Source organism: Magnolia sinica, chromosome 5 (assembly GCF_029962835.1).
Source record: "Magnolia sinica isolate HGM2019 chromosome 5, MsV1, whole genome shotgun sequence".
Lineage (NCBI taxonomy): Eukaryota > Viridiplantae > Streptophyta > Magnoliopsida > Magnoliales > Magnoliaceae > Magnolia > Magnolia sinica.
In genome coordinates, this window is record NC_080577.1 from 59,315,858 (window position 1) to 59,336,351 (window position 20,494).

Below are 20,494 nucleotides of genomic sequence, written 5' to 3' on the forward strand. Positions count from 1 at the left end.
GATAATATGTGCAAATATGATAAATTATCAATTTTCAGACATTTATAATTTGTGTTTACTGAACATGTTTTTATGAAATAAGCACTTTTTTCATATAAATTACCAAATAGATATTTCGGTATTATACTAAAATTCAGCACTTTTTTTACACACACCCCCACACACACCTACACACTCATGTTGTCACGCCCCAAACTCGGGAACCAGACTCATAAAATTTTCGGTCGTCGAATCCGATGCCGACAGCCTCCGTAGTATCCCATTCTCGGTTCCCAATTCCAATACGCCAGGTTCTGATCCTGAGATCATACAAGGAGGATTTTCAAGGTGATTTTTTTTTTTCCCGTAAAGGAGCATAACCACATGTGTACCCAAGTTACAAAACATCATGACCACATATCCACTAATATAATTTTAGAGTACAATGTTGAAAGGAAAATACATGATATAACAAAACTCCAAAAGATCGAGCACATGCTCCTACCTCAATGCTGATGCGGTCTAACATAACATGCACATAATGAACATGCATGAGCTTACTACGAAGCTTAGAGAGTGTGTGCGTGTGTGCGCAATGCATGTGTCGATCATACAAATGTTAGAGTAAGTGAAATGATGGAGGCCAGACTGACAAGTCCATAAAAACCATCAGCCTGGCCCAAGCTATGCGATGCAAAGACATACTGGATCAAATGTTATATGCTGAGGATGTAATGCAATATGCAAATACTGATGTCTAATTCACATCTCAGTATAGTTCTCATTTGGAATCGTCGAGGTCTAGTATACTCTGACACTGGCACTTCACCCATTTTGGGTCATGGGTGTAAGGATAGGCTAATAAAAAACTCATATAGACCACCCCTAATGAGATTTGAACTTGTTTAACGGTTCTTGTCAATCTAATGGTCATATTAACTCTGAATCTGAACCCTAATGATTCAAGGGTTCTGGGTATCTGCTTATGTATAGGTCAACAGTAATGTTAGTGGTTAGATGACCCAATGGTGATGATTAAGTGATGGGTTGTTAGATCGAAATTGTGGTATGAAGATTAGTGAATCTGGCGATTTGGTCTCGATTTTAAAGATGATTTGGGATCATGGCCTCGCATAGTTCATATTGGACAGTTTTGATGGTTTCTAGGGTTATCTAATTACAACCTAATAATTGATCTTATAATCTGATGGTTTGATTGTTATCAACAGATGATCGATAGTCGGATTAAGTATCATGGGCCTGATGGATGGTGGATCTAGTGGCATGACGATCCACCTTGGATTCTAACGGGCGTATGGCTTGATCCATAGGTGAAGACTACTTCCAACAGTCCGGTTTTGGCTAGGATGAAGGCGAACGTATAAACAAATTAGATTTCAGTTACTAAACTAGGTCTACCTGGTAACACCCGAGTACTAAAAAGTGTGGGGTGTTATACTAGCATGTCATTAAAGTTTGTCAGGTTATATAAATCATGTGATCAATTTTAGGCATACTACTCGGACGAACGATCATGAATCATGAGAATAGACAATCATCATGTACAAGATAATCAAATTCCATATTCCACTATAGAGCATACGATGGAAAAGGAATGACAAAGCTGGTGTATGTAGTCGAGATGATAGTACATGGTATCGCAAGCCGTGGGGTTCATCACAAGGGACTTCTATCCAAACCAGTCTCATACCTGATTTGGATAGCTAGACTCAATATGGTAAACTCCTGATCTCAGGTTAGTCGCGTACCTAACCGAAATCATAGCCATTGTGAATGTACACATAATGATTTAGTTACGCACCACCAACCCGAGTGGATAGTGGATGAATGAATGCATGAGTCAAATACTGAACATGCAAGTCCTACTTGGTAAGTCCACATTTCAGTACAGTTATCATTACTGGAATCATCACCAGGGTCTAGTACACTCCACATTGGTTGCCGCCCCATCGCGCGCATGCCCAGGTGAGTGCTAGTGACCTCACTATCTGCCTTGTCAGTGGTATGCCAATGCCCACCCGGCTCATTGATAGCGGACCCATTTACGAGCTGGTCAAACTCAACCTACCTTATAGCCTCCTCCCCCCCAGGGCGGATAAGGTCACACCCCTTTCCAACCGACTATGACATAGTAGGAGATGCCGCCTACTGGTATTTGGCACTCGGACGCTCATGTTATCAACTCGGTCTCGACGTTGAAGCATCCTATTGGCCTACAGGGTTTAGGGACTTTCACCCAAGGACATCCTTAGTACCCTAATGCTAGAACAGATATTCTCAGTATCCAATTCGGCTATCCACGATATGCTCGTAGAGGCCACAACCCTGATGTCACTAGGGTGTAATGCAAGTGCATCATACAATACGTGAACACATGAGTCCATCATTTGAGTCATGCAATCATGTCATGCAAGCTATACATACATGCAGGATGGCCCAATCTCTTATATGGCCCAATCTCTTATGAGTTTCCTGAAAGTGTCCCAAGTCGTATGGTCATCAATGCAGCCTTGCAACATATAGGCAAGCCAAAAATTATGAATTAGCAATTATTCAAGTCATGCAAGCATGATGCGAATGTGATATAATACATATAATCATAAGCACTATACATGAGGTGTGTAATACCATATCAAGCATAAAGCAAAGCTAAATCAATATAAAGCAATGTTAATTCGAATGTAAAGGCAATGCTACATAAATTATCAAAGAAGTATTGTACCAACACACATGTAAAATATCGTACCACATGATAATAGAAATTCATCATTCATAACATGTGGAACCTACTTGGAAACCAAGTTTATCGAGGCACATAGGGCCATACCTAAGTTGTCTTACAAGCTAATGGGCCCACTCGGCAAGCCCGCACCTAAGCGGCCAAAACATACAACTATCGGCATCCAAACGGGGTAACAAATTGTAAGATCCACAAACAATTATAGTGAGCCCGAAATGGTCATCAAAGTGGGCCCTACAACTATCCTTAAGGAAGGTCCAAGAGGGCAGCCCTCAACCAACCAAACACAGGCCTACGATGGGCTCAATACATGCAATGTGTGGAACCCGAACGGTAGTTTAATGGTAAAAACACGACACAACCACAGGGTTGGCTCATGGCACGACCACTACATATAAATCCAGGCAGGCCTAATGGGCAACCATAACATGAACAGCAAGGTAACCCATGGTGTGGGCATCATTTATTCACTAAAGAAGACCCCACGATTAAGTTGGATTGCAAATAAAATCACTTTGGGCTCCACAAATCTAATATGGATATAACTAGGTGGGATCCTCTCGAATTTATCCCTAATGGGCCTAAGCGGGCTCAAACACAAACAAAGTGTGGGACACTCCTAGCATGAGTCCCTTGATCGAATGGGGTGGCTATATCACATACATAAAGGCGGACCTCATGACGACGCAGGTACAACCATGCATCCAGATAGGCCCCATGATAGGGTGGCATATACACATCAAGTTAGGCTACAACTGACCACCATACATACGTCAAGGTAAGCCCAAGGCGCAGCCATAATACATACCAGAAGACGGGCCTGCAGTGTGGGCCTAATACATGAATTGAGGTAGGCACTAGAAAAGATTCAACGATGGCCATCATCATACCTATTTCTATATGAAGGGTGGCCCACAACTCTACCCCAAATATGGGCTTACAACCCGAAAACAATATGGTAAAATAAATGGATCGATAGGCCACAAGACTATATTAAACATGCATCTTAGAGGACCCTAAAGTGCAGCCCACACCTGTGGGCCCCCAAAAGTATCAGTGGGCCCAAGGGAAGGCGGTGAGAGTCAGCGTCCATACCCCACTACAGTTACACATGGTGCGACCCACTTAAGTGTTTGATTGGCCCTATTTTTGGGCCAGCGGTCTAACACGAGTTGCTAAAAACTATTGATGGCATCAGGCATGTATATCAATATATCAATATATCAAAGTGAGTCACCACATAGGGTCACACACGCTGGACTAGCAAGGTGCGCCAGCAGCAGAGAGGATAAAGCACATGGATCATGGTGGGGGACTCTCAGTCTCAGATGGGCGGCCTGGATAAAATAAATACACCACGGTGGAACTCGGTGGGACCTGCCTCAGGTCACTAGGCCTATAAGATTTCAACAGAAGGTGCCTAATCAAAAATCATTTCCTAAAGTGCGGCCCAGATAAGCTTGAATCTGCCCATGGAAAATAGGGTTGGAGAAGTGAAGGTAGGGTGTGGATTTCATGCACGCTTCAAGTGGGCCCCAATGATCCATAGGTCGACACAAAACAACACTAGAAAAGAGATGTGCTGCGAGGATTCTCACTAGATCATGGTAGGCCCCAATACAGGAACAAGAGGCCTCACGCTGTGGTGGGTCCACCGTATCAGCCCAAGCTGGTATTTGTGTTTCCATTTCAACCTGGTCTGAATGACCCTATGTGTAGGTTAGGTGGTAAAGGCACCTAATTAAGGTGGGGTCTCTGACACGTGCAAGTGGCCCCAACTGGTTCCAACGGTGGAAAATAGGCCTTGCGTTGGCTCAGGAAGTTTTCAACGACGGGGGATCCACCGCCACTACTACTAACGTTAAGCCCACATAGACTGGGTCTGCTTCATCTGACGGGTCCTGAAAGGTGAACGAACCCGTGTTGATTTCTCACCACATTAAGTGGGCCGTACTGATCAGTAGACCCACTCCAGAATGGACTAAAAATAAAAAATAAAAATTGGATCTACTCCGTGTATATAAAATACTTCACATGCACCAGAAAGGTTGCAATGGTAGACTTCATTGTCCCAACTGTTTCCTACGGTGTGGATCACCTGAGTCAGGATCTTCCTCATATCATACCTTTTTTTTGTCCCAAGGCTTAAAATAAACTGACAAAATAGATGGACGGTGTGGATCTGACAAATACATCAAGGTGGCCCCCACGAGTTTGGCCACAGCTGGACAGCGTGCTAACGCATGCTGCCAGCAACGTGGTGATCGTGGGCTATAGGAAGTTTTGGATCGTGCTGATATTTGTGATTTCCCTTCTACCAGACCTTTTGTGTCCTATGACACAGGTTGAATGGAAACAAAACAGCAGGGTGGGCCCTAGTAAGGTTTTAATGGTGGATGTCACTACCTCGCTGTTCATGGGTTGAGGTCGAGATCTAGATTTCCATCGTTTTCGAGTCCAAGACCTAAAATGATATGGCAAGGTAGATGGACAGCATGGATTAAAAATGTGCATTATGGTGGAGCCATGGTAGGTCCCACATTCCTTTGGCATGAATAGGGAACAGACGTCTCTCTGTATGCACGTCACGTAGTAGTTGGTTTTTTTTTTTTTTAATGCATTTGTGTACAGGGTGTTGGAGTCGTAACCACTCCAGTGACGTCCAACGAGGAACGGTTAGATGGAATTCAAACATCACAGTGGGCCAGGGAAGGTTCCACATTTCCTTGGCCAAGATCATATTTGTATGGTCTCTTCATTCGGTCTTTGTGACAGTAAAAAACAAGTTAGATGGCTGATACAAAGCATGGTGGGTCTTGTGGGCCCACAAAAATGACGGGAACTAAAGAAAATTAAAAGGGCTGGGTTTTCTCCACCCTTGCACTCACTCTTTGACAGTCGGATGGTGTGATCGGGTGGTCCACCAAGCTCTTAACCTCCTCTCTTTAGCTTTCTTTATATCTCTCTCAATCTCTCTTTCCTCTCATTCTCCCCATCTCTTTTCCTTTCTTTTCTTTTCTTTCTCCCTTTTTTTTCCTCTTCATCTCTCCTCCACTAAGAGTGGATACGTATGGGGTTTTGACATTTTGGGTGTTGTTGTAGAATGGAGTGGGATAGAGAGGGAAATTAGGGAAGAAAGAGGGGTAGGATGGAGAGAGAAAGAGAGATGGGAATGATTAGCATGGGAGAGAGAGTGGGATGGTATGGGAGAGGGTATGAAAGGTATAGGTTCTCTTGACTTTTATAGTGAGAGGGGTATGGGTAGTAAGAGCAATTTGGGAATGTATCGGGGCTGAAAGTCTGGCAGGTTGGGTTGGGTCGGGTGGTGTTCAACCCTAGCCTAACCCAAGGTTCCTATACCTCAACCCTAAGACAACCCAACCCAACCTTGGGTTGGGAATTCTCAACCCAAGCCCAACCCAAGCGGGCCCAGTTAGGTTAGTCGGGTGGATACATGCTAATATTTTCGTTATTACATTAGTCTATTATATTTCAATACACTTCTTATTTTTTGTTCCTATAATTTTATTAATTATACATGTAGTTATTTATAATAAAGAACTTCATTTTTTTCTAAACAAATAAGCTAAAATATAGGACAACTACTCCTTTGAAAGTCGTGATGTAGCACACAATCTATTTGAGAGAGAGAAATCCAACATATCTCATTAGCTTTAAGTCATCGGAAATGATGTGGACCAATGAAACTCAATGGCATGGAAATTCTTGTGCCTTCAACACAAACTATCTGCAATCAATTATAATTTATAACTTATATATCGATTGAGTTCGGGTTGAGTCGGGCAACCTGAGACCTCAACCTGAGTCCGACCCAAGTTTTTTAGTGTTGGTGTTTGTACAGCCTAAGCCCAAGACCAAACCCAATACATCCTGCCGAAGCCCAACCCAATGTCGGGTCGGTCACGGGTTGGTCGGGTTGAACCTACCCAACTTTTAGCCCTAGAATGTAGGTGCTAGGTAAGGGGGTAAAGTAGGGGCAATTTGAGTATTTTGGTTAAGAGGTAGTTGGGGTGGTATTTGTGAGGTTGTGAGGGTAGAATGAGAATTTATGAATATTAACTATTAGAGATTCCCTTCTAAATTCCTTGCATGTGGGCCCCACTCGCCATTCGACGTTGTGCGGTCCACCTCAGATTGCACCAAAAATTACAACTCTAACATATGGGTTGTAATGGGGCGTACCGCGTAGCGTTGGAATCGCAGTGCCCGCGCGGTCGCTAGGGTACAAGTCTCGGGGTATTGCAGTACTAAAATAGGGTAACGATCAAAACTCTTCGATCTGGTCCGCCAGGAATATACTGGTGCCAAAGTTGAAGTGTACAGTTAGTCTCACGGTGTTACGGGCCTTACACATGCTGTAGTGGAATCTCATCGTGTATGTGTACATAGACCCTTGCCCTGGTGTTGAAACTCTTGTGAGTCTACCACTGGGGCAAGAGTAAGGACCCTACTAAAATTCAACACTTAAATTACCTTCTAGGTCTTCTTTTTAGTTTACTAAGTAGCACTTGAGAAGGATTTTTCAATCTCGGAAACTTGTGGACCTCATGTACCTTTCATAGTAGGTACCACCATGATCAAAATTTTCAATACCCTTACCTTTTAATAATCAAATGGACGAGATGGTTGTTATTTGTGGCCCAAAAAATAAGAATTTGGTGGGCCATACCATATGAAAAAAATCAACAATTAAATGAAAATTTTGGACTTTACAGTCTACATACATATTGTTGTTGGTGATCGGTTTTCGGCTATAAATGTGCGGGTATGTCAGAATTGGATTTGCGGCTCAATTTAAACTGAACAATTATGACCTCAAGCGCCAAGATATGCATATATGTAGTATATGACCGACATCTCGGTCACCTATTTAGCCACTCGCTTAGTGTGTAAATAGGATCAGGCGATATTCAGAGGGTGGGGTTCATCCTCTGATTATGGGTTATACCTTTGCCTTCCGCACAATATGACTTTTCAATACAAATAAAGTAAAATGAGAAAGGGATTCTTACAGTCTGTCGTAACGAACAATTGCGAAACACCGTTTCAAGTGAAGAATTGAATCCAACGTGTGAACATAGACTCAAATTACATCTAAAACTACCATTTACTTGATTAACGCTATAGATTACACTACGAAATATAAATAACAGGCTGAAATCAAAGTATTATACTAAGAAATGTAATTTGATTGACAGGAAAAGTAAATAATTACACTATTGAATGTAATTTGATTGGTAATTGAAAGAATAATTTGAAGGTAATGTTTAGTTTGATTGGATTGGTATGAGACGAAATGTTTATGTTAAATTTCCCTGCCATGTATAGCTTTGATATAGCCATCTAGATTATTCCTACATTCTAACGTTTGCCATAACCGTTTCGGCACTATTTGACTTTCTGTATGCTTCTCATGTTTTAATAGTTGCTATAATTGTTCAGTACTAAACAACATTTTGGAGACTTCCTTGCCCCCTGTCCCAATAACCACTCTAAGCTTTCTTGTTGACTTAACCGTATTCTGTTCGACCGTTCAATCGAGCTCATAGATGACTATCTTCCGCTTGATCGAGCTCTTGTATGACCATCGGCCGCTTAATTTGACTTCTGGATGGCTATTGTAAAAAGCACTCTAAGCATTCTTAGAGATCTTTAGCCTATAATATTTTTTTCTTATTATAACACGTCTTTTTCGATTGAATTTTTTAAGAACAATTAGAAATATGATACAACAATTGCATCTATTGGGTACCCGATGAGTGGATCAACCTCATATGTGGTGGGGCCAGAGCATTTACGAGGGGTCTCAACTGATCAACCTGAATCGGGTGTCTGCTCGGTGGTAGGCTCACAAGAGTCTCTAAAAGAGAGGTCTCGTGGTCGAGTATACATTGTAGTGTTTGTGTGAGTGTGATAACGTGTGTTTTAATTAAATTTAAAAAAAAAAAAAAAAAACTAGAATGTATTGCAAGTCTCAAGAGTACGGAATAATCACGTTGAACGGTGGAAAACGCTCTCCACTGGTCAGTGGTATTTTAGTTATTTTAACATTCTTCCGTTCAAATTCTTATAAGCTGAACCACCTGTCTTTCCCTCCTTCCACTCCCTTATAAAAACCTCTTTGATTTTCTCTGCTCCCCAACCAATGTTCTCAACCTTCCCGCCAAAATGAGAATCTCCGAAATCTCACCGGAGATCCGCTCCGCTCCACCGGAAAGCCATTCTCTCCTCCTCGAAGAACTCGAATCATCCATCAAAGAAGCCGAAAACCTCTCTCCGGCCAGCCTCTCGCAGGAAAAACTCTCTGGAAAGCTCCAAAATACCCTCTCTCACCTCAATTCCGCCCTACCGTTGCCAGAATCCGGCAAGCTTCAGATCTGGAAGTTCAGCTACCGCCTCTGGAATGCATGCGTCGATCTCTCAAATGCCACTGGAATCTCCTCCGAAGAAAATCCCGATCTTCGCCGGAAGATCAACGAAGAACAGGCCAATCTACGTCAGATCGCCGCCGATCTGCTATGTTTCGCTGGAAACGTTGCCGGAGTCCCATCGCCGGCCTTCAAATCAGCATCCTTCTACTACAAGACTGGCTTGATCTGGCATGGGCTCAAGAAATTTGATCTTGCTGCGAATTGCTTCGATCGGGCAACTGATCTGATGTCAAAGATAGAGATCGAATCAGTTTCGGACACCGAGGAACGGCGATTCCTCTTAGAACTGAATCTGGCAAGATCGCAAACGGCATGGGAGGTTTCAGAGCAGAATCTCGCTCTGGCCTTGCTCAACCGGTCTAAAAATCTACTTTATGGAAATCCAGAGAGCTATAAAATCCTAGCAGAGCAGTACTTGCAGTTTGGGAAGATCGTCCTGTCAAAAGATCAGAGATCTTCCATTAACGAAGCTCGGAAGCTGATTGATGAGGCCGTCGATCTCTGTGAGAAGGGATTGACGACGGGGATTGCAAGACGACCCATGGAAGCTGCGGAGCTGAAGAACCTCCAGTCGAAATCACTCCGGTTCTTGGCAGCTGCTCACCTGCAGATGGAGGAATTCGAGAGCGTTCTGAAATGTGTTCGGGTTTTGAGGGATAGCACGAGCGAGGAGCACCCGAGCATATCATTTCTGGCCATGAAGGCGTGGTTGGGGCTGGGGAGGTATGGAGAGGCAGAGAAGGAGCTGAAGGGCATGGTTGTAAATAAGGCAGTCCCAGAGGGTGTTTGTGTGTCTGCAGTGGAGGCGTTCTTTGAGGGGGCAGGGGCGGCAGGGGCAGAGGCGGTGAAGGTGGTGTTTCTAGGCCTGCTGGGAAGGTGCCACATCAGCGCTAGAGCTGCAATTAGGGTGGTGCAGAGGTTGGTATCAGGTAGCGGCGGCCATGAGGGGTCAGTTGTCAGGGACAGAGTGGTGGCAGAGCTTGTTTCTGATGAGAGGGTCGTGACGCTTTTCACTGGCCGTGGGAAGGACGACGTGGCAAAGGAGAGGTGTGCAATGCACACCATTTTGTGGAACAGGTATTTTTCTTAAAGCAGTCATGCTAGCAGCTTCTTAGTAGCCACGAGTGATAAAACGTTTGGGGGTTTCCGAATGATGACTGAGAATGATAGCTCAGTCATTTCACTTCCATGAGATGAGCAGAACAATGATTTCGAGTCTGGTTTGAGAGAAAACTGAGTAGCCCCCTCAATGCAGAATGCACTTTCACTGATATTCCAAATTCAGTGCTTTCCGAATGTGCATTTGAGCCTGCTTCCAAAAAAAAAGAAGCCTAATGCCCTGTTTGGTTGCCACTTAAAAATGAGTTCATCTCATTTTAGTAAACAATAACTAAGAGATTTTGGTCAGGATGAAAAATTATCTTGATAATCGATAAATATAAGGGTGCATTTGGTTGCACCAAACATCATGAAATTTAATCTTGATAATCGATAAATATGAGGGTGCATTTGGTGCATTTGGTTGCACCAAACATCATGAAATTTAATCTTGATAATCGATAAATATAAGGGTGCATTTGGTTGCACCAAACGTCATGAAACTTTTTCATGAAGTTTGGTGCAACCAAATGCACCGTAAACCATGATCTCTAAAATAATGGATTCCCATGGGGTGTGATAGCAGATGCCATTGCAATACCTAACAAAACCAGGGATGTGCCGTTGCCTAAAAATCATATTGGTCCAGTGAATGTTACTGCTGGAATGGTGGGCTATTGTCAGTCAGGTTAGTGGGTGTTTGGGAATGTGGGAAGAGATGAAATTGGTTTGTGTGGAAAACTGACTTTCCTTCACTTTGAGAAGAAAGTAATGTTGGAAATTGAATTTCGATTTCCCAATTCCTTAAAAACTGTTTCTCAGAAAAAAAAAAAAACTAAAAAAAAGGTCCAAGGTGAAGAAGACACACTAGGAACCCACACATGAAATCATTGTTAAAGTGGAGTCCAAAACAAACACTTACTGTCCATAGTTCCTCGAATCTGTGGTTGGGATTTGCCAACAACATGACTATTAGGCCATGGCCCATCCATGATGATCAATCAAAATCTCATGTGTCTGTAACTGGTCTGGTGGGAACTCTCATGATGTTTACTTCAGTCGCATGCAATTACCGTTCATTTGTTTCTCGTGTAATGAACAGAGGCCAATTTTCATGTACACAATCTTTTTTGTATCCCTTGTTTGGTTGCCCAAGAGAATTGAGTTGCAAACATTCAGTTCCACAAAGACCACATGACAAAAACTGATTAGGTTTTCTGGTACCCAGGATTAGTTCCTTCCATGTCCGGCTCGAAAGATAAGCAATTTCAATCTGAGTTTAGACCCCAATGTCAATGCTAAGTATATTACTGTTTGTCATATGGTATTTCTTGTAACCATGGTGCTTAGCCTGAGAGATTATACAGAACCACTTTGGTTTGCATTTTGTACAAGTGGGCCACATGGTTCAGTGATTCAAACAGCTTAGATTATTGGCCCCATTATGGAAATGCACCCACAATTTCCCAGATTAACGAATCCTAACCCTTCCATTGCTCCACTTAGTGTAAGCAGAACATACTGTAAAATCTCTAGGCCAACTATCACACAATACATGGCAATTGAATTCAACCACATCAAATGCATCCACCCAACACTGCATTTCTCTCCTGTCTCATTCGCTAGTTAAAATGCTTTGGGTTTTTTAATTATTACTTCTGCTCCTTACAGTGGAGCAGAGCATTTTCGATCAAAAGATTATGGAACAAGTGCAGAGATGTTTGAGAAATCAATGCTTTATATCCCGCACGATGTGGAGAACCGAATTCTCCGAGCCAAATGCTTCAGAGTACTCTGTCTCTGCCACCTTGCCCTTTCTCAGCTTGACCGAGCTGAAGAATACATCAACCAAGCCCAAAAGGTATCTATCTTCTCATTCCCAACCAAACAACTCTCTCTCTCTCTTGACTGCAATTTTCTCCTTCATGCAGCTCGAGTCCAACATAGCCTGCACCTTTCTCAAGGTAAAGATACTATGTGGTTGTCTCCTGTATTTTTTCATCTAATAATCTCCCGAGGAAAGCACAATGTTTCCGTCCATTAGTTTGCTCAGCCGACAAACTTTATACATGGGGCTCACCCTTTTGGTGAGATCCAAATCATTCATATATTGGGCCCCATCAAAAATGGGAGATACCAAAAAAATGTCCCTCATTGGATGCTGCTGGATTTCCATCTGTCGAATTTGTAGCATTGGATATGATTGGCCACGTTCGTTCCATCAAATTGGACAGCCCTGATCATTTGAATGGGGAAATAAGGAGGCATGGCCCATCCCATGATGGGGGTGCCTGCCAAACGGATGAATGACTTGGACTGCCAAAAGGGGGGCCGGCAGGGCCCTGCAGTATGATTGTTGGTCAAAAGCAGAAACTGATGACTTCCTACACACTTCAACAGTTCAAGATCTACCTGCAAAAAAACGATGAAAGTGCTGCAATGAATCAGATGCAAGCCATGGTAAACTGCCTCGACTTCAACCCTGAATTTTTCACCCTGTCTGCCCATGAAGCCATGGCTTGCAGAGCGCTGCCTGTTGCCATCGCTTCCCTTTCCAATCTCCTCAACCAATATTCCCCTGGAAAACCAATGCCAATGCCGGAAGTCGCTGTCCTCCGCAATGTCATTGTTCTTCTCTTCCAGATCTCCGACAGCCAGCCCGAGATCTTGAAATTCATGAGACGTGCCCATACTCGGATGTCAGAGCTCGGAACCGAACAGTTCTTTGGAAACGGGGCAGTTGGGAACCGTGAGCTGAACTGGTTTGCAGGGAATTCATGGAACATGGGGATAAAAACTGGTACGGAAAAGCAATATGAATTTTGTGCAGAGTTTTTTGAATTGGCATCTGAATTCTTCAGCGCAATGGGGGGTGATGAAATAGACGGAGGAAACCATGCCATGATTTGCAAGTCCTTGATCCTTAGCGTTGCAGGCATGATCAATGGTGAGAAGCAGAGAAAAGCTGCATTGACTGATTTTGAAGTGAAAAGAGGCATTGAAATGCTCGACAGAGCCGGAAAGGTAGGAGAAATTCAAGTGATTTATCTCTTTGACAGACATGAGCAAGATCCGATCATGGAAAGTGTGTCACTGTGGCAGGTGTGTGAGATCTGGGCCATTCATCAGTTGGACCCACCGTGGAACTATAGACGTACCATGCAAGGATGAAAAAAAAAAAGGATGTTTGGGGTAAAGGAAAAACCAACTGCCCATGTTCAACGGATACATGTTGCCCACCTGATGAGTGGACGAGTCTATTTTTTCACATGCACGATTCATCTGATGTGCTCCACTTGATGAATGACCTGGATCTTGTGATCTCCTTCAATTTCCTTCCCACAAGGCTCTTTAGCTTCTTTAACATTCTCTGTTGAAATTCAATCTTTCCATGCTCCTCAATGCAGATTCTAACGTCGACCATGAAGGCAACCCAATCTACCAGTGATCAACCGACGACTGTCGATTCTAGCTTATTCTTCCTACATACACTCCATGCTTACCATCTGCATGACCGGCTTGACAATGATAAACGGTCTCAACAGCTCTATCTAATAAAGAGCTTTGCCTCGTTGAAGGCATGCACCCCACAAAACCTCCTCCAGATTGGCCTCACTGCCTCTCACGGCCTGAATTCCAATCCAGAAGCAGCCCACTTCGCCTTCAATGCCTGCCTAACCGCCCACCTCGCCTCAGCTTCACCTGACTACCACAAGATTGCCCTTGTTGTCCGAAAGCTGGCTGTACTCACAGGCTCCAGGGATGGTGATGTGGACAACGAGGCCTATGCAGCATACAGGCAGGCTTATCGGATCATGGTGGGGCTCAAGGAAGGGGAGTATCCTGCTGAGGAGGGGAAGTGGCTGGCAATAACTGCATGGAACCGATCAGTCTTGCCAGGGCGACTTGGACAGGTGGACATGGCAAGGAGATGGATGAAGATGGGATTGGAGCTGGCCAGGTGCGTGCCGGGCATGGAAGGATACAAGGGGTGCATGGAGGAATGTCTGGCAGGCATTGAAAAGCTTGGTGGGGATGGTTGTAGAGATGGTGAGGGAGGAGAAAGTGAGAGCAGGAACCGGCTTCTCTTGTAAATTGTAACATACAAAAATTCTTATCTTTTGTGTTCAAGAGATTATGAAATCAGTTGAGAATCATTTACTGCCAAAATGTTGCTGATGTAGCAATCCTAACCCTTGGTCAGTAGCTTGCAGAAAAATGGTTGAGATATCACAAAGGTCCACGATTAGCATGAATAAAAAGGACAAACGTTGGCTCGCAGTGTTCTTTCAAGTTTCCCACTGGGGGAGTTGTTGTGCATGCATGGACTATCCCCGGTGATTCACATTACATGAACGCTCTGTATTAATGAGCCATGCTCCCCACCACTTGCCTGGATTACTGTAAATCCCCTTATAGTAGATTGTCTACATTCTCCATCTTGTATCATGTGCACGTGCGCTCACATTTCATATTTGAACATCTGTTCAGCTGCATGTTGCAATCATCCATTGTGCTCAAATCTCTACCGATCCTAGTCACCCGATTGGAGGATTTTATTTTTTTGGCCCATTGAATATTGGCTGTTGGTTAGACATTTAGTCGCCAGATTGTAATCCTCATGCCCCATCCAATCAGAGACCGTGTGATTCTTTGATCTGCATTACATATAAAATGAATTTACATGGATAGCGAGTAGAGTGTTTTCATTTTTCAGCAATACATACCCTTGAAAACTGAAATGAAAACTATATATCCATGGATCCTGATCCATTTTCCATTTCCAAACGTGAGATTGATTTGGGGGGACCGACCATTTGACCATTGACATTTTTACATATCCTCACAAATTCCTGAAAAACAAACCAAACAAAAGTTTCTCTAATGAAATCTGCTGCTTGGTTTCCAATTCCTAATAGACTAGTGTTTGTTTTCCATATCTAAATTTAACAAGGAACCTTCCTAAGCCCACATGCTTGCACAATAAAGCTCATGTACAGAACCATACATGTGCCAGCATAGCATGGAAGATCCTAGATCCAATCCATCTATATCTGAATTCTAAGGGCGTGTTTGGCCTGCAGATTTAAACGGGATTAGGAGGGATAGAATCGTTATATCCCTCATACCGGCCTATTTCGCTGCCTGTTTGGGCGGTCTATCCAGCGGATCGATTTGGGGATTTCGGTGTAAATGGAGGGATTGCGAAATCCCTCCTTGGAGACAATGTCCGGATTGCTACCAGCATCGAGCCCATCCCACAAGACTTCCTCGATCCATCCTACGGATCGACGAGATGGGAGGATTCAGGTCGATGTGGCTGGGCGAGATAGCGGGAGTGAAAATGTTGGCATCAAATGAGGGTTTATTTATAGAGATCTTTCTGTTTAGTTGTGGTCCTCGGAGGTGCTTCGGTGGAGGCGAGGTGAGCAACGACAACACCAAACCCTATTCCGGCCAAGGTGTCACTCCCCAAACTCGGAAATCGGACTCACAGGAATTCCGATTGCCGAATCCAGTGCCGACAGCCTCCGAGTGCCCCATTTTCGGCTCCCAGCGCCCAAATGTCAGGTTCCGATCTTGGGATCCTACAAGGAGAATTTTCCAGCGTACATTTATCTTGTAAGAAGCATAACCATAAGTTTACCCAAATCACAAAGGCAACATCATCATCACATATCCACTAATATAAACATTGAATAAAATACTGAAAGGAAAATACATATGTCAAAATCAAAACTCCAGAAGTCAGCTACATGCTCCAAGCTCCACGCTGCTGCAACCTAACATCACCTGCACGCATCTATCGTGTATAAGCTTATAAAAAAGCTTAGAAAGTGGTGTAAGTATGTGCACAAGGTAAGTGTCAAGTATTCAATATAATGTCATAATCATACAATATCGAAAATATTGGTAACATCATGAATCATACAATATCAGAGTAAGTGAAAATACTGACAAGTCCATGAGTCAAACAATATCAGAGTACGTAATACAGATCAACTATGTAAATGATGAGTCACAAATATCAGATGCCGATAATGCAATGCAATATACAATTTCTTATGAGTTCATGTATAGCGTCAGTCGCACTTAGACCATATAAATGCAGAAATACAGTAATCCAAAATGCCATATGCCGTGGATGTAATGTAATATGCGGTGCGAATGGAATGACCATGTTGGAGTGTGAAGTCGAGATGATAGTACGTAGTATCGCAGGCTATGGGGTCCATCACAAGGGACTTCTATCCAGACTAGTCTCATACCCAATTTGGATAGTCCGACACAGTGTGATAGACTCATGATCTCAAGTTAGTCGCGCGCCCTAACCCAAATCCTGGCCATTGCGAATGTACACGTAACAAACAGTTGTACATCACCAAGTCGAGTGGATAGTGAATGAATGTATGAGTATGAAACTCTCGCTTAATAAGTCCACATATCAGTACTGTACATCGCTGGGATCATCACCGGGGTCTAGTACACTCTACATGCAAATCGCTACCCACTGACGTGCGACCATGCAAGTAGAAGAGACCTCACTATCCGCCTGGCCAGTAATCAGCTAATATCTACCCGGCACGTCCATAGCGGACCCATTCACGAGCTGGTCAAACTTAGCCTAACTATGCCCCCTACGCTAGGGCGGGTAAGGCCACACCCCCTCCCAACCGACCACGACACAGTGGGAGACGCGGCCTCCTGGTATCCGGCACTCGGGCGCTCATGTATCCACTCGGTCTCGATGTTGGGGCGTTTCCTGGCCACAGATGTTTAGGGACTTTCACTCATGGACATCCAAAGTGCCCAAATGCTCGAACCAAACATCTTCGGTGTCCTATCCAGCCATCCACGACATGCCTATGGAGGCTTTGACCCTTATGTCACTAGGGCGTACAATAATCACAACACACAATGTAAGATGCATGAGTCATACAATCCAGTCATGTATCAACCCTGCGCATATCGTGCTCTCATATGAGATAACCTTCGCCTATAAGGGAGTCTCATAACAATCTGCCCAGTGACATATGCAATGGTCAACCACATCTCATAACAAATATGCAGATGATGCGTGTGGGCATGTATCATAATGCTATGTTGTCACATACTCATAATCGGTATTAATAACCGGCATTGACAATGTAGATATTTAACTAACATTGCCCCCAAGGAATAACCCACATAGAGCCTAACATATAGTGGACCTATGGCCTTACACAAGGGCCTAATATACAACACCATAGGCCTCACTCAAGAGTTTAGTATATATCATAATGGGCCTCTCATATGAGCCCTATATACAACACGACGGGCTCGATTGCCTCGACCTCAAATGCACTATAATGGGCCTCATCACATAGGCCTCACATACATTACATAGGCCTCAAATGCATCAAGCTGAGGCCGAATGCTCATCAGAAAGGGGGCCTCAAATACGGGCCCCATATACATCACAATGGGCCTTAAACATGGGCTGAATACACATCACAACGGGCCTCAAATACCAACCGCATATATATCACATTGGGCCTCAAACACGGGCCGAATGTACATCACAATGGGTCTCAAATACGGGCCGCATATACATCACATTGGGCCTCGACAATCAGCCTCTATATCTGGCCTCGATGATCAGAATTGGCAATCGGTCACAATAATTAGCCTCGATCGCTAATCGGCAATCAGCTACGACAATCGGAATTGATAGATAATCGGCCTTAATGATTGAAATAGGTGAGGATGGGCATAACAAGCCTCAAGGGAAGGCCACAATGTGGACGTCTAACCATCATTGCCCATCAATGTGGACCTTTAACAAACATTGCTTCCAAGGAATGACATTCATAGGGCCAATCGTATAATAGGCCCACGGCCTCATACAAGGGCCTATTACACATCATCATGGGCCTCGCTTATGAGGCATACACATATCACATTAGACCTCACCCATGGGCCAATGTATATAACATCGGGCTGTATCAACGGGTCGAATCAAATGGGCTGACTCAAATGGGTCGGTACAAATGGGCCAAGTCAAATGGGCTGAGTCGAGTGAGCCAATACGAATGGGCCGAATCGAATGGGCTAAATCAAATAGGCCAATACAAATGGTCGAATCGAATAGGCCGAATCAAATGGGTCGAGTCAATGGGCCAAATCAAATGCGCCAATACAAATGGGCCGAGTCAATGGGCCAAAACAAATGGGCCAATTCAAATGGGTCGAATCCAATGGGCCGAATCAAATGGGTCGATCGAATGGACTGAGTCGAATAAGTTGAGTCGAATAGGCCGAGTCAAATGGCCGAGTCGAATAGGCCGAGTCGAATGGGCCGAGTTAAATGGGCCGATTCAGATGGCCGAGTCAAATGGCTGAGTCGAATAAGCCGAGTCGAACGGGCCGAGTCAAATGGGCCGAGTCAGACGGCCAAGTCAAATGACCGAGTCAAATGGGTCGAATCAAATGGGCTGATCGAATGGACCGAGTCGAATAAGCTGAGTCAAGTACACCATTCATCTGTTGTTAGAGATCATAATGGAGCATACAAAAATGAATCATATCCAAAGGATAATCTGGACCATACCACAAATGACAGTGGTGGTAATGATTTCCACCGTTAAATTTCTAGTGGGCCCACCATAGTATTTACTTTCCATCCATACTGTTCATATGGTCACAAGGACCTGAACAGGGAAGGTAAACAAATATTATATTGAATCAAAACTTCCGTAGCCCAAAGGGGTTTCAAGGGTGGACGTTCATCACCACTATTTTCTGTAGGGTGGTCCACTTGATATTAGATCTGCCTTATTTTATTTATTTATTTATTATTATTATTATTACTTTTTCTTTTTTTTTGGTCTCAAGCCGTGAGACGAGGTGGCCCCAAATAGGTGGACGGTTTAGATATAACACATATACCAACGGGTCCCACAGAATTGCTGGTGTCATGGGGCCCATTGATGGATGGTATAGATGCAGCACATACATCAATCGGGTTGGGCTGTGTAGATACAGTACATACATCATGATAGAGCCGCACCTGGCACCGTCCAATCGGACGGTGCAGACGAAACACATATATACAGGTGGGGTCCACGAGCGTGGCCAGTGGCCAGTGTAACAAATGGATGGACGGTTGGATGAAAAACATCCATCAGCGGTGGGTCCCACGTACGTGGCCCACCGTGATATATATAATAATAATGTATTACATATATACATAAATATAATATAATATAATATATTATATTATATAAATATCTGCTCCAGATCCACCGTCCAGTTACATCTGGATGGTGTAGATTGTATACTTAAAGGTGGGTCCCACGTGGGAGTGGCCCACCAACATCACGCATAAAAGATATTAATATAATATATATATACACACACACACGTGGTTCCCACTCCAGCTTATAATATATATAACATATTATATGATAACATCCAGTCCAGCTTATATAAGACATATTACAAGTGGTTCCCACTCCCACACGTGGCACACGTGTGGGATGGGCTCACGTCCAAACACATGGACGGTTTAGATATAAACGTACTTCATGGTGGCCCACAGTCCAGGTCTGCTGGACGGTGCAGACCAAAGCAGACAGCATGGTGGCCCACATAGCAGTGAACGGTGTGGATCTCACACACTATGAGAGGTGGGTCCCACAAACTGCTGATGTCAGGAGCAAAACAGATGCACGCCGTGGATGAAATCCATATCACTGTTGGTCACGTCCAAACGGACGGTTAGGATATATCACATATCATGGTGGGCCACGTGGGACGGCAGGGATAAAACACGAGTAAAGGGGGGTCCCACTGTCTGGACGGTACCAATAAATCACTTACATCACAGTGGTTTCCACTGTCCAGATCACTGGACAGTGGAGATCAAAACATATATCATGGTACATCCCATGATCTGGACGGTCAGCATGGGACATGCCTGCATATACAACACATCATCCGGTGGATCCACATGCGTGGCCCACCGGGGATTGAATCTGTCTCATTCCCTAGCCATGGGCCAGGGAGTTGACGGATGGTTTGGATATAAACATACCTCATGGTGGGCGCCAAAGACTTGTTGACGTGGTGCACCAGCCCATCCACTCCACCGTCCAGAGATTGGACGGTGTGGAGATACAACATCAAGGTGGGTCGCCACCGTCTAGAAATGCTGGACGGTGCG

At 44.0% G+C, this 20,494-nt stretch overlaps 1 protein-coding gene across 2 annotated transcripts; it reads left to right on the top strand.

The window, feature by feature from the left end:
• Positions 1–8,794: 8,794 nt before the first annotated feature.
• LOC131246072 (TPR repeat-containing protein ZIP4) lies at positions 8,795–14,729 on the top strand. 2 transcript variants are annotated; one of them, XM_058245937.1, is made up of 6 exons: positions 8,795–10,269; positions 11,962–12,151; positions 12,222–12,254; positions 12,691–13,090; positions 13,226–13,314; positions 13,698–14,729. In XM_058245937.1, exons 1-6 carry the CDS (start codon positions 8,930–8,932, stop codon positions 14,382–14,384), a joined length of 2,739 nt encoding a protein of 912 aa, XP_058101920.1. In that variant the 5' UTR covers positions 8,795–8,929; the 3' UTR covers positions 14,385–14,729. The 2 variants fall into 2 exon arrangements, with proteins under 2 accessions (XP_058101920.1, XP_058101919.1); XM_058245936.1 differs by having other exon boundaries at positions 8,796–10,269; positions 12,691–13,314.
• Positions 14,730–20,494: the final 5,765 nt, after the last annotated feature.

Coding starts and splice junctions, on each gene's coding strand:
- LOC131246072 (XM_058245936.1), top strand. CDS start 8,930: ATGAGAATCTCCGAAATCTCACCGGAGATCCGCTCCGCTCCACCGGAA. Junction 10,270..11,961: donor CACACCATTTTGTGGAACAG/GTATTTTTCTTA, acceptor TGCTCCTTACAG/TGGAGCAGAGCATTTTCGAT. Junction 13,315..13,697: donor TGCTCGACAGAGCCGGAAAG/GTAGGAGAAATT, acceptor TCCTCAATGCAG/ATTCTAACGTCGACCATGAA.